The sequence below is a fragment of the Coregonus lavaretus genome (genome assembly GCF_964263955.1).
Source record: "Coregonus lavaretus genome assembly, chromosome: 34".
NCBI classification, from domain to species: domain Eukaryota; kingdom Metazoa; phylum Chordata; class Actinopteri; order Salmoniformes; family Salmonidae; genus Coregonus; species Coregonus lavaretus.
The window spans coordinates 6,373,747-6,389,304 of NC_140021.1; the positions used below are offsets into that span (position 1 = coordinate 6,373,747).

At 46.1% G+C, this 15,558-nt stretch overlaps 1 protein-coding gene across 1 annotated transcript in view; it reads right to left on the minus strand.

Moving 5' to 3' along the window:
• The window catches only part of LOC311108962 (laminin subunit alpha-1-like), a gene marked incomplete at both ends in the record, with an annotated part of 85,712 nt that overhangs the window by 50,372 nt on the left and 19,782 nt on the right, over positions 1-15,558 (minus strand). Inside the window, 3 exons of the mRNA XM_084151743.1 lie at positions 5,065-5,154; positions 5,448-5,627; positions 6,399-6,641. Coding sequence (XP_084007869.1) covers positions 5,065-5,154; positions 5,448-5,627; positions 6,399-6,641 — 513 coding nt within the window. The remainder of the gene's footprint in view (positions 1-5,064; positions 5,155-5,447; positions 5,628-6,398; positions 6,642-15,558) is intronic.

Genomic DNA, 15,558 nt, shown 5'->3' on the forward strand with positions numbered 1-15,558 from the left:
AGCACCCCGCACGTGTCGTGCGAAGGTGGGCATGCAGCCAGGACGGAGTGTGCCGGCTCAGTGCTCGTGGCCTCCAGTGCCCCTCCTCGGTCCCGGATATCCTGCGCCAGTGTCACGTGCTGTTATGCCAGTACGTGTACACAGCCCTGTACGTCCTGTGCTGATGCCTCACACAGAGTGTGTGAAGGTAGGCATTCAGCCAGGACGGGTTGTAGCAGCTCTTCACTCCAGGCCTCCAATCCGTCTCCACAGCCCGGCCCGGCCTGTTCCTGCTCCTCGCACCAAGCCTACGGTGCGCGTCGCCAGCCCGGCCCGGCCCGGCCTGTTCCTGCTCCCCGCACCAAGCTAATGGTGCGCGTCGCCAGCCCGGTCCGGCCCGTTGCTGCTCCACGCACCAAGCCAGGGGTGCGCATCGTCAGCCCGGTCCGGCCCGTTCCTGCTTCCCGCACCAAGCCAATGGTGCGCGTCGCCAGCCCGGCCCGGCCTGTTCCTGCCACTCGCACCAAGCCAGGGGTGCGAGTCGTCAGCCCGGTACGGCCCGTTCATGCTCCACGCACCAAGCCAATGGTGCGCGTCGCCAGCCCGGCCCGGCCTGTTCCTGCCACTCGCACCAAGCCAGGGGTGCGAGTCGTCAGCCCGGTACGGCCCGTTCCTGCTCCACGCACCAAGCCAGGGGTGCGCATCGTCAGCCCGGTACGGCCCGTTCCTGCTCCACGCACCAAGCCAGCGGTGCGCATCGTCAGCCCGGTCCGGCCCGTTGCTGCTCCACGCACCAAGCCAGGGGTGCACATCGTCAGCCCGGTCCGGCCCGTTCCTGCTCCACGCACCAAGCCAGGGGTGCGCGTCGTCAGTCCGGCACAACCCGTGCCTGGGTCACCGGTGCCTGGTCAGGTACCGGTTAGCTGCTCCACACCGGAGCCTAAGGTATCCGCTCCTACGATGTCCAGTCCAGCTCCAGCCAGCGGGGCCAGACCGGACCAGGGGCGCTACAGGGGGATGGTTGAAGGGTGGTGGTCAAGCCCGGAGCCGGAACCGCCTCCGAGGAGGAATGCCCACCCAGCCCTCCCCTGTTTGGTTTATGTTTAGGCGCGGTCGCAGTCCGCGCCTTTGGGGGGGGGTACTGTCACACCCTGGCTCTGGGGACTCTATATGTTGAGCCAGGGTGTGTAAATTCTATGTGTTTATGTTCTATGTTGTAATATTCTAGTTGTTCTATTTCTATGTTGGCCAGAGTGGTTCTCAATCAGAGGCAACGAGTGTCAGCTGTTGCTGGTTGTCTCTGATTGGGAACCACATTTAAACAGGCTGTTTTCCCACAGTAGTTGTGGGATCTTGTTCCGTGTTGGTTATTTTGTAGCCAAGGACTTCACGTGTCGTTATCGTTTGTTGTTTTGTTCTTGTTATCACTATTGATAATAAAGTATGTTCGCTCATCACGCTGCACCTTGGTCCTCCTCCTTCGACGTTCGTGACAGGATGTATTTCAAGGCCTACCTTCAAACTCAGTGACTCTTTGCTTGACATCATAGGAAAATCAAAAGAAATCAGCCAAGACCTCAGAAAAAAAATTGTTGACCTCTACAAGTCTGGTTCATCCTTGGGAGCAATTTCCAAACGCCTGTAGGTACCACGTTCATCTGTACAAACAATAGTACGCAAGTATAAACACCATGGGACCATGCAGCCGTCATACCGCTCAGGAAGGAGACACGTTCTATCTCCTAGAGATGAACGTACTTTGGTGCGAAAAGTGCAAATCAATCCCAGAACAACAGCAAAGGACCTTGTGAAGATGCTGGAGGAAACAGGTACAAAAGTATCTATTTCCACTGTTAAACAAGTCCTAAATCGACATCAGCTCAGCAAGGAAGCAGCCATTGCTCCAAAACTTCCATAAAAAAGCCAGACTACGGTTTGCAACTGCACATGGGGACAAATATCGTACTTTTTGGATAAATGTCCTCTGGTCTGATGAAACGAAAATAGAACTGTTTGGTAATAATGACCATCGTTATGTTTTGAAGAAAAAGGGGGCACTTGCAAGCCGAAGGACACCATCCCAACCGTGAAGCACGGGGGTGGCACCATCATGCTGTGGGGGTGCTTTGCTGCAGGAGGGACTGGTGCACTTCACAAAATAGATGGCATCATGAGGAAGGAAAATTATGTGGATATATTGAAGCAACATCTCAAGACATCAGTCAGGAAGTTAAAGCTTGATTGCAAATGGGTCTTCCAAATGGACAATGACCCCAAGCATACTTCCAAAGTTGTGGCAAAATGGCTTAAGGACAACAAAGTCAAGGTATTGGAGTGGCCCTCACAAAGCCCTGACCTCAATCCTATAGAACATTTGTGGGCAGAACTGAAAAAGCGTGTGCGAGCAAGGAGGCCTACAATCCTGACTCAGTTATACCAGCTATGTCAGGAGGAATGGGCCAAAATTCACCCAACTTATTGTGGGAAGCTTGTGGAAGGCTCCCCAAAACGTTTGACCCAAGTTAAACAATTTAAGGCAATGCTACCAAATACTAAGTGAGTGTATGTAAACTTCTGACCCACTGGGAATGTGATGAAAGAAATAAAAGCTGAAAGAAATAATTCTCTCTACTATTATTCTGACATTTCACATTCTTAAAATAAAGTGGTGATCCTAACTGACCTAAAACAGGGAATATTTACTAGGATTAAATGTCAGGAATTGTGAAAAACTGAGTTTAAATGTATTTGGCTAAGGTGTATGTAAACTTCCGACTTCAACTGTATGTCATGTCACAATGTTAGTGTGTTACGTCTGTGTGAAACATGAATGCATTTCTAAGTGGCAAGTTGAAGGGCCTATAGGACTTCGCAGAAATATCCACATATTACTGTCATGTCTCGACACTCACCTGACAGTTGCCCCCGCCCTCTAAGTGTAAACAGTGTAAAAAATAATTGTAATAGCAGAGCAATGTTTTTGAAAGCTAAAATGTACAGACATTTTCCTTACTTTTGAGACTTGTTTTATTTTGTTTTTACCTGAAATTGTAGTAACAGACTATTACATTCTGAAATTGTCGCCGTTGCTTTAAATCTCAGCAGTGTTTAAATCTCAGGTCCAGGCAAGAAGGAACTCCCCAGGGAATTCTCAATGTTTTCAGTGGCAATTTTCTTTTACCTCATATAGGCCTAATGACTTCCAAGATATTGATAAAATGAAGCCTGGTTTGTTTTAATGTAACTTTAATACGCTAGTGTAAGCCTAAGCGCTCCTGAACAAAAATATATACGCAACAGTTACAGTTCATGAGAGGAAATAAATTCATTAGGGGGCCTCCCGAGTGGCACAGCGGTCTAAGGCACTGCATCGCAGTGCTAGAGGCGTTACTACAGACCCGGGTTCATTCCCGGGCTGTGGCACAATTGGCCCAGCGTCGTCCGGGTTAGGGAAGGGTTTGGCCGGGGGTGCTTTACTTGGCTCATCGTGCTCTAGTGACTCTTTGTGGCAGGCCGGGTCCCTGCAGGCTGACCCTGGTCACCAGTTGAACGGTGTTTCCTCCGACACATTGGTGTGGCTGGCTTCCGGGTTAAGCTAGGGGCCCATTGGGGAGTTGCAGTGATGAGACAAGATTTGCAATTGGGGAGAAAAAGGGGGGTCAAATTATAATAATTCATTAGGCCCTAATCTAGGGATTTCACATGAATGGGAACACAGATATGCATTTATTGGTCACCGATACCTGGGCCTCACAATGGGCAACAGCTCTGGTGGACATTCCTGCAGTCAGTATGCCAAGTGCACATTCCTCAAAACTTGAGACATCTGGCATTGTGTTGTGTGTCCCCAGCACAAGGTGCACCTGTGTAATGATCATCCTGTTTAATCAGCTTCTTGATATGCCACACCTGTCAGGTGGATGGATTATCTTGGCAAAGTAGAAATGCTCACTAACAGGGAAGTAAACAAATGTGTGCACAACATTTGAGAGAAATATGCTTTTTGTGCATCTGAACATTTTCTGGGATCTTTTATTTTTAAATTTCTGGGATCTTTTACACTTTACATGTTGTGTATATATTTTGTTCAGTGTAGCTATGGTTCAGCTAAACGTCAGCATTCAGCTAACAGCCAGCACGTTCATGTGAGAAGGATGAAGAAATTATTTTCTTTAGCTAGCTAGCTTACCTAGCTGTTTAGCCTAGCTATATTATAATATGAATGACACTGTCTGATAATGTTACAGTACTTTTATATTCGTATGGGAGGGGTAAATTATTGATATGCTAATGTTGCTTGATCATGAAGCATGTTGTTAGTTAGCTAGCTATGTGTATTGACAGCTAATTTAATGTGTACGGGCGAGAAAATAAACCCTGTGAATTGTTGCATTATTGGTTTGGTTGCATTATTCACTAGTGTAATATGTTATAGAAGAAAAGTTGCTCAGATTGTTAAATAGCTTGTGATTACTGGCTAGTAGCTACTGTGATATTTACGGTCAATTTTAGCTGCGAAACAAGAATTTTGCGTTGCCAGCCACAACGAAAGGTGAGGCAAGGATGTAATGTGAATTGAAAAGTAGAAATCTCTTTCGGCACTCCACTCCTCAGACTCTCGTTCCATCTCTTGTAGTGGGAGTGCCTTACTGCTTACTTTCTCATCCTCGTGTTAACGTGACATTCCCCCTTAATGAGGAAGGCAACCAATTCAACTGAGCAAATGTTGGGCCATACCATTCCTCCAGGGACTATAGGGGGGAGGGCGCTGGGATTACTTAGTTCACTTTATAAAACAAATTAGTTTGGCAAATATATTTATTATAAAGAAGTATTACTACCATGCATTGCATAAAATAAATATTATAGTACTCTTTATATTAAGTGTGTACAGCAATTACAACAGATCAGCAATGAACCAATGTTGGCCCCGATAAGAGGAGCTTAATTGAGTCAAAATGTGAAATGTTTAACACACAATATGTGAATGGCAGTAATTCAGTTTTAAACTCTGCATTATGAAACAAAAGCTGAATGACAGCCACCGAGCCTGAACGGGTAAAACTGAAGACGGCCTTGTGTTACCTTGGCAACGGGGTCCCAGGGACAGCTCTGGGCGTGTCCGTAACAGATGCACATCCCGCCCACTGAGATGTCCTTGATTGAATAGTAGTACTGCAGAGGGAATCAATCAAGTTAGAATGACACGACTCAAACGGAATACAAAGCCAATGAAGTTATAACATATTTCAGACATTCAGATGCAAATAGCTCAATCAAATTTTTGTTAAAAACAACCATAAAAATGCAATATACATTTTGAAAAAGTTATTCAAGGCAACGCACAAACCACGTATCTTGAGTGAATGACCAATTTGGTTGAACACACCATTTAACTTAAAACAGAAAACAGAACAGTTAGTGAGTGCTAGTGGCAGTGCTTTAGTGTGAAAGTACGTCAGTCGTACCCGTCTGGTGACAATGGGGTCCACCTCCTTGGGGTCGCGGTAGCTCAGGGTCATGAGGTCGGCGTTGAGCGTGCGGATCCTCTGCAGACGCAGGCGGATGTAGCGGGCTGAGGTGAAGTCCAGCAGCTCTGGGGTCAGTTGGTCAGCGCTGGGCCGCCCATTGATCAAAGACGTGTGGATCTGAATAGGGGACAGACAAAGATGGACGACGACGTCAAACGACCATCATGACCAAATATAGCTAAATACATCAAAGTCATGAGCATGCAGTTTATCATTCTACGTTTACATGTTTTCAATCAAAGACTAACAGATATTGAGTGAATTACGGCCATTTTTCCCCGATATAACGCACAGACTCACTTGCCAGTCTGACCACAGGCAGCTGGCAGAGATGACATAACACAAGGCTAAACAATGCAAGAGAAGATTGAGGATCTCACTCTGGGCTTTGGGGTGCATTCCAATACTCTGAAGTGGCTTCATCTCCTTGTCTCCCTTCCTTGTTAAACTACTGAGATGCACCCTCAGGGGCTGTGGGTAACCACAGAGTATCCTAACCACAGACGTTCATTACGGCTCTGCCTCGGCTAGAGTGACAGTAGCCCAGTATGCTTTCATTGTCTGGAGGACAGTTGAGTCATCCCCTGTCTGGACTACAGGTGCTAGAGAATACCACACAGAGCGCACACCCAATTCTCTGCCCAACTCAATGAAAGTTCTGTAATGTTGCCTCCTCCTGAACAGGGCCCTGGTCTTGTAAATAAAAGACTGACCTAGTAAAGCAGTGGTTTCAAACGCCTGACCCGTAGGCCACCAAAGAGCAGCTCATGAGCCTGATGTGGCTCGCGGGCAGGGAGTTTCAGACCACTGTGGTGAAGGTCGAATAAATAGATAGCTACCTCTCCGTGCTCCAGAGGTACAAGGCGTGAGTAATAAATAGATAGCTACCTCTCCGTGCTCCAGGGGTACGAGGCGTGAGTAATAAGAGGTACAGATGACCTCGTCGTCTCGTTTGTAGGTGGGGGGTCCGAGGCGGGGGGTGATGTTGTAGCGGGTCAGACATTCTGTGTCGCTGATGGCGTGGTACTGCCAGGGTGTGTATTCAACACCGTCCATTGAACGCTCCAGCACCCAGTTACCAGGACGAGGGGAGTTGGCTGCCTTGATGATGATGTAGGCCACCTGGAAAATCTGTAGCCACACACACAGACAGATAGATTATAATATTTAAATGAATCAACAATGAAAGGACACAGACACGCACGCACACACACACACACACACACACACACACACACACACACACACACACACACACACACACACACACACACACACACACACACACACACACACACACACACACACACACACACACAGTTATTCTCCCACCCATAATGTTTTATGTCTGGTTCTCCATTTTCTCCTTATCTCAAGCTGTGCACCTTACATACAAGGCTTCATTCATAAGAGCACAAAGAAGCCTTTGACAGACACGGCGCACAGAGAGCAGCAGGTAATAACCGTAATAACGGTGTCCTGAAACATTGAACCACTCAGGGGTTAAGGGCACCGCAAACTCTCTGTAACCCTCTTTCATGTGTAGTGGTCAAAATGTTAATTGCCAGTTTGACTGAATTCCAGTCTTAGTGCATCTGGGCCCTAACCTTTCAGCATATGACCCCTTATGACCCCTCACACAGTCACATGATCTCTAAATAATGGCTAGTTAGAGCAAAGATGGTGACTGCCTCGCCTGGTTCACCAACTACTTCTCAGATAGAGTTCAATGTGTCAAATCGGAGGGCCTGTTGTCAGGACCTCTGGCCGTCTCTATGGGGGTGCCACAGGGTTCAATTCTCGGGCCGACTCTATTCTCTGTGTATATCAATGATGTCGCTCTTGCTGCTGGTGACGCTCGGATCCACCTCTATGGGGACGACACCATTTTGTATACATCTGGCCCTTCATTGGACACTGTGTTAACAAACCTCCAAATGAGCTTCAACGCCATACAACACTCCTTCCGTAGCCTCCAACTGCTCTTAAACACTAGTAAAACTAAATGCATGCTCTTCAACCGAACGCTGCTTGCACCCGCCCACCCAACTAGAATCACTACTCTCGGCGGGTCTGACCTAGAGTATGTGGACAACTACAAATACCTAGGTGTCTGGTTAGACTGTAAACTCTCCTTCCAGACTCACATTAAGCATCTCCAATCAAAAGTTAGATCTAGAATCGGCTTCCTATTTCGAACCTTGACTTCGGCGATGTCATTTACAAAATAGCCTCCAACACTCTACTCAGCAAATTGGATGTAGTCTATCACAGTGCCATCCGTTTTGTCACCAAAGCCCCATATACTACCCACCATTGTGACCTGTACGCTCTTGTTGGCTGGCCCTCACTACATATTCGTCGCCAAACCCACTGGCTCCAGGTCATCTATAAATCACTGCTAGGCAAATCCCCATCTTATCTTAGCTCACTGGTCACCATAGCAACACCCACCCGTAGTCTGCGCTCCAGCAGGTATATCTCACTGGTCATCCCCAAAACCAACACCTCCTTTGGCCGCCATTCCTTCCAGTTCTCTGCTGCCAATGACTGGAACGAACTGCAAAAATCTCTGAAGCTGGAGACTCTTATCTCCCTCACTAACTTTAAGCGTCAGTTGTCAGAGCAGCTTACCGATCACTGCACCTGTACACAGCCATTCTGAAATTAGCCCACCCAACTACCTCATCCCCATATTGTTATATATTTTGCTAATTTGCACCCCAGTATCTCTATTTGCACATCACCTTTTGCACATTCCAGTGTTAATTACGAAATTGTAACTATTTTTGCACTATGGCCTATTTATTTATTGCCTTATCTCCATAACTTACTACATTCACACACACTGTATATATATTTTCTGTTGTATTTTTAACTTTATGTTTTGTTTACCCCATATGTAACTCTGTGTTGTTGTTTTTATCGCACTGCTTTGCTTTATCTTGGCCAGGTCGCAGTTGTAAATGAGAACTTGTTCTCAACTGGCTTTCCTGGTTAAATAAAGGGGAAAAAAAAAAAAGTTCACTCAGGCCATTTACCATTTTCTGCTTAAGGGGGTGGCTCTCCTATGGACACCAATGTGATAGTGGTCTGCTTACTTTAGTTCATTGACTTCCTCTTCCGTCTCTGGTAAGTGTGTGTATGTAGTCTATAGCTCAGTAATCAGTAAACTCTCCCCTGAACCCCACTGTGAGACCATACCTCCACTCTAACTCTCTGTCTCCTCAACACTTCACTATGGCCTTTATACAGTCACCTGCAGTGGAGGCTGCTGAGGGAGGACGGTTCATAATAATGCTGGAATGGAGTCAATGGAGTGGTATCAACCACATGGTAACCACATGTTTGATGTGTTTGATACCACTCCATTGACTCCATTCCAGCCATTATTATGAGCCGTCCTCCCCTCAGCAATCTCCACTGGTCACAGGCCACTACTAGACTGCTACTGCAATGGAGGTTTTATTTATTTCCTGAATGGCTTTTCTCATTATCTTGCCCTGTCTCTCTCTCACCTCTCTATGACCCTCTCAGTGACACCCATAATAGTCTAGCCTGCCCCACACAAACACATATAGAACCTGACCTATACGTTATCGGCTTCTCCTATTGGCTTGTCAACGCTGCGTTTCCCCAGGGAATAAGTGGAAACTAGACACCTGAGACAGGACGTTCACATCAGCGTGACGTCCCAACCCACCCCCAACCAACCCCTGCTCTGTTAAACCATCCCTTAAGGTTGTCAGCAGCTGCGTGAGGCTGTAAGTCTACCTGCTGGCGTGTCGCCGCTGATTTACGGACGATTCATGACTTGTTCAACAGCGAGGGAACGTGAGCGACGTGCCTGTTCGATCGTTAGCGGCCACAATGAGTCGTTTCAGTGGATCAGGGCTGAGATAGATCATATGAAACGGAGCGCTGGTTGACTTCCCTCAGTTATGGCTGATCCTCAAGTTACAGTCTGGAATGATTCACCTGCATGGGCCTCTGATAGCTAGACAAGACCCTCAAACAGCTTTGGCTAAATGCCTTAGTCAGTATGGGAATGTGTGTTTGTTCCCTTGTCCTTGAAAGACAAGATAGATGGATGGAACAGGGGAAAGGGTTATCAGGTTATCATTCCTGTCCCAGCTGCAGCTTTCTCTCCCTGGGGCTTCAATCTGTAGAATCCTTTTGTCAGGAAGCATCTTTATTCTCATTTAGGAAGCTTGGTCATCAGAGCTTTTCTTTGGTCTCTGTCCCAGTCTAATCCAATGGGCCTTTCCTGCTCTTTGTTTATTGGAGACAGGAGTGGAAAGCGGAGGTGTGTGTGTGTGTTCGTGTGTGTGTGTGTGTGTGTGTGTGTGTGTGTGTGTGTGTGTGTGTGTGTGTGTGTCAGTGACCTCCCTCAAAGGAGCTTAGGCGACGGGGCGAACAGACACTGTGACCGGACTGGGTTAATGACTGAAACCCTGCCTAATCTAGATCCATGTGGACTCCCACACATTCCAGTCCTGGATGGCGACAGACCTGAACGGTTGTGGACTGGCTGCCTCTGTGCCTCAACTTAACTAATAGCCAATTACTAGAGCACTCAGTTTAGAGGATAGAAGTCAGCTAACATCACCAGATATCAGTTATTTCAATTGTCCAATTATTTCAAGCCTATCTATGTCAGTAGGTCATTGGGATAGAATAGCAGAGCGTGCAAGCGTTTGTTGAAACTGACCTGAGTGCCACATTTCAGAAATGTTTTTTGACGTGGCTAGATACCGTGACGCTAGAATACAAAGTGTTGGTCATTACTAGACGCTGAGGGCAAAGTTGTTCCCACTGTGTCTCTTAACCATTCGTTACCAACTAAATCCCATTCCGCCCAGTAGGAGCCCAGATTGGGAGCCCAATCTGTGTGTAATGGCATGCCTCGGCTAAGCTGCCTGGTCACTGTGACTGGCTGGCGGACGTTGATGTGAGCTAGCCAGACCTGGCTGCCAGTAGCCAGGGGAAACAAGCAGAGGATTGTTTTTGCCGTGTCACCACGGTAATTAGCTGCCATTTTGGATCAGGTGGGGAGGGGGAGGGGGGGGGGGGGGCGGGTTTGGCGGAGGTTGTCTCAAAGGATAAGTGAAAATGTCTGACTAGTGTGTTTGAAGACTGAATTGTGTCAAAGGGTACACTGACCTACGAGACAAAATGAAAACACATACTTACTAACACTTTTCCATTTGGACTAACATTGTAACTAATGAATAGAGCTGTGCTTCCCGACGGGCAGCCGGACTAGCCTCTGTGGGGGGAAGATAACAAGGCAAAAGGCGACAGTCTGGGGGACCCAGTCAGTGGGAACGAGGGGAACCAGGCTGCAGGGGAGCGACAGGGGGATTACCCATCAGCCCCTAAGCCAACAAAAGTGCCCAGTTCTCACCAGTTGAGCTTCCCCATGGGCCGGGGCTGTGGGGCTCAAAGAGCGGAGCCAAGTCCCGCTCTCTGTACCCCACAGCTAAAAAGCCTGGACCAAAACAAGGCCCCTAAAGAAAGATGGCCGCCACAGAGCTTTGTCCTTCTCTCTACTAATCACCTACTAATAAAGACCTTGTCCTAACCTCTGGCCTGTTACAATACAGACCAAACTGTCTGTGTGTGATAATAAGTAAGACCCACAGTTAGACCCACAGTAAGACCCACAGGTAGACCCACAGTTAGACCCACAGTTAGACCCACAGTAAGACCCACAGTAAGACCCACAGTTGATTTTATCTTATGTGAAATTGTCAGGTGAATTTCTTAAGTATTGTATAAATATTTCCTTTCGCTCCCCTCTTTGTGATGTGTCTCTGACACTGAAAAGCAGTACATTCTCAGTCCTTGTCATGACCAATACCAAACTTCGGCGGTTTAAGCATTTAAGATATGCTGTGGTGGCAGTAAAGTAGGAATCCAGACAATAGCAGTGGAAGTCATGGCTGTGGGGTCCGGCCACATAAAAGAGGCTGGCGTTTAGCCACAGGCCTTTTTGTCTGGAGGGGAGAGATGAGTAAGTCCATTGTGTTGGTGGGAGATGGGGGAAGGGCAATGGGGGCCGGAGAGCCCCAGACAGGACAGGACAGGCGCTCAGAGAGGCTAGGACGGGACAGGACTGTCACACCCTGGTTCTGGGACTCATTATGTTGAGCCAGGGTGTGTGCAGTCTATGTGGTTTTGTTCTATGTTGGGTGTCAAAGTGGTGATTTTCTAGGTTTGGTCAATGACTCCCAATCGGAGGTAACGAGTGTCAGCTGTCGGCTCGTTATCTCTGATTGGGAGCCATATTTATTTCTGTATGTTTTCCTGTGGGGTTTGTGGGTTATTGTTCCGTGTTTCAGTATTTGTACTGTGGACTTCACGAGTCGTCTTTTGTTTTGTATTTTACGTGCTTACTCTAATTAAAGTCATGTTCGTTCAACGCGCTGCGCTTTGGTCTCCTTCACTCCTAGACGATCGTGACAAGGACAGTGTGTCTATCTGCCAGTATGAGCCAGCGTCGTTAAGGAGCCACGGGCACCAAGGCTCTTTCACCGTAACAGTTACTGTAAGTTATGAAGCACATCACAGAGAGGTTTCAAGATTGGGGTCATGGTCAATTCCATATTGGAAAATAATTAGAAATTGTCCATTGGCTTCAATAATTTTTTCCCACCAATTCAGGATTTGTTCAATTCAACAATTGAATGTGAATTTGAACTGAATTGACCTATCCACGTTAAGTGTTATGGACGCTCCTTTCTCACCAATCACAACCCATCACATAATACCTTCCCACTTCCCACATTGTCTACATGAAGTGTGGTCTTAAAAAGTCATGTAACATGTTGACATAGCGGTGGACCTTGCAGGTTGTATCTTGTCAGAGGGTGGTTACGATGGTTATGCTGGTGGTGACAGTATTGTCGCTGTGTAAGGGAACAGTGTGGGCCAACAGCTGGGCCGAGGGACGGGGGACTGTTTGGACAGCAGAGCCTGCATTTGTCCCCCCCGTCTGCATTTGCCCCCCTCCTCTCTCTCCCCTGCTCTCCCCTTGGGGGCCCACCAGAAGAGAGCACCCCAAATGGTGTCCCCTCTGTTTGTTTGGTTGGGGCATGTTAATTGGATAAAGAGCTTGGTTGGGCCCTCTGTGTGTGTGTGTATGTGGGTGATGTGCTGGAATGACATCCACAGGCAGATTAGCCCATCTCAATCCTGACACTTTTTCCTGTTGGGTTTATTTGTAAGTCGCTCTGGATAAGAGCGTCTGCTAAATGACGTAAATGTAAATGTAAATGTTTAAACTCCTGCTGGATACTGGTCAATACTAGTACTGTCTGCCAATAACCACACTGAGGGTTCTAATCAAGATGGATGCCACTGACACCAAACCAAAAACAAGTCTTCACCAATTAAGTGCAAAGGCATTTCACTTATCCACTTAACATAGAATGCGTAACATAGCTTAAATAATCATATACAGTGCATTCGGAAAGTATTCAGACCCCTTGACTTTTTCCACATTTTGTTACGTTACAACCTTATTCTAAAATATATTAAATCGTTTTTCCCACTCATCAATCTACACACAACACCCCATAATGACAAAGCAAAAAAAAATTTTTTGAAATAAAAACGGAATGACATTTACATAAGTATTCAGACCCTTTACTCAGTACTTTGTTGAAGCACCTTTGGCAGCGATTATAGCCTCGAGTTTTCTTGGGTATAACGCTACAAGCTTGGCACATCTGTATTTGGGGAGTTTCTCCCATTCTTCTCTGCAGATCCTCTCAAGCTCTGTCAGGTTGGATGGGGAGCATCGCTGCACAGCTATTTCCAGGTCACTCCAGAGTTGTTCCATCAGGTTCAAGTCCGGGCTCTGGCTGGGCCACTCAAGGACATTCAGAGACTTGTCCCAAAGCCTCTCCTGTGTTGCCTTGGCTGTGTGCTTAGGGTCGTTGTCCTGTTGGAAGGTGAACCGTCGCCCCAGAATCAAGTCCTGAGCACTCTGGGGCAGGTTTTCATCAAGGACCACAGGTGGACTCCAATCAAGTTGTAGAAACATCTCAAGGATGATCAATGGAAACAGGATGCACCTGAGCTCAATTTCGAGTCTCATAGCAAAGGGTCTGAACGCTTGTGTAAATAAGGTTTTTTTTTTTTTTTTTTTATTGTCAGCATGCCAATTGCACGCTCCTTCAAAACTTTAGACATCTGTGGCATTGTATTGTGTGACAGAATTGCACATTTTAGAGTGGCCTTTTATTGTCCCCAGCAGAAGGTGCACCTGTGTAATGATCATGCTGTTTAATCAGCTTCTTGATATGCCACACCTGTCAGGTGGATGGATTATCTTGGCAAAGGAGAAATGCTCACTAACAAGGATGTAAAGAAATTTGTGCACAAAATTTGAGAGAAATAAGCTTCTCGTGTGCGTATGGAAGATTTTTGGGATCTTTTATTTCAGCTCATGAAACATGGTACCAACACTTTACATGTATATTTTTGTTCAGTAAATTATGGCTCTGTAAACACATTTTAAACCCTCTTTCGAACCGTCAGAAATCAAAGCCATCCGTTTTTTAATTAAGATATATCCTAGATGCAGTATAACGCAGACTTGATATTTCTTAGTGCACCAGTTGCATTCATGTTACCGTTGTGAGAATCAGTGTTCTCCCACATGAAGACGTCAGTATTGAGGTGTAGCAGTTAGTTTGGAACACAAAGTATCTCAGCTCCTTTCCAAGGACAAACATTATGTCAATGTCAGAGTAGAGGATGCTAGGCTAGTACTAGCTCATGGGAAATCAGAAGTTTTTAGAGACATAAAGAAATCAGCCTGACAAAGCTCCCATTGAGAAGCTAATCTTTTCCATGTACATGTCTCTTTTTGCTCTTGAAACCCTTTGAAGTCAACTACTCTGGTTTTGAGAAGTCTCAGTCATTTTGGGTTGGTTTATGAGTTGGGGTATTATGTTCTTTTTGACATCGGTTATTAATAATGTAAATGTATTGACATAACACACTTTGTTTTCTTTTAATCACTTAATAAAAATGTTTGTTTGATCTAGTGTGAAAATCTTGCATTATTGTTGTATGATAATGTATACTGTAGCATCTTTAATAATTTGTTGTATACTGTGTATTCAGCACCTGATACATTTCCATCACTCACTGCTACTCAGTGTCAAGTTTTGACAACTCTTTTTGGTAGCAACGATAGAACATGTACTTACATTACCATATTAAAATTATCACACAGGTCTGGAATAACCCACTGGGAATGTTAATGAAACATCAGTCTATAATCCCGATTTTTCCCAACCTTTGATTTTCCCGTTTCTGCATGTGTCTTCACACATTTTCCCTGAAAAGGGGAGGGAAACAGAATCACGGAATCTTCAGCGGTTTCAGATCAAATGTGGAGATAAGTGTACGTTGAGAGCCGCAGTAGTCCCAAACGCTCATTTGACTCAAACAAGCTAGATTAAAGTTACTGGCTCTGAGCTGTTTTCTCGTCACGACTGGCACGAAATGGAAAACAAATATTGACGTGAGGACGGGAGCCTGTTTGTACCACTCTCATCTCCTCTATTGCTTAGCAGTGGATAAACATTACATCTTAAGCCTGTCGAGGTAGCAAAAATCAGCTAAGTCTAGAAGGAGGATGAAGTGTAATCTAGGCAGACAGAGTGCTGAAAGGTAGGAGAGAGGCAGCACACACTCAAACACACACTTTGAAGATTGTGTTTTCACATGAAAACAATTACTGGGATGTCTACCTCCAAATGAGTTCCATTTGTGCATTCCTGAGGTCCATATAAATTGCCGGAACTCCCAAGAGGAAGTGGGGAGGGGACACATCTAAGCATGAGAATCACATTCAGTCTAATCCCCAGTGATTCACAGTGCCTTCAGAAAGTATTCACACCCCTTGACTTTTTCCACATTTTGTTGCATTAAAGCCTGAATTTAAAATTGATTAATTTAGATTTTTTGGTCACTGGTTTACACACAATACCCCATAACGTCAAAGTGGAATTATGTTTTTCAATTTCTT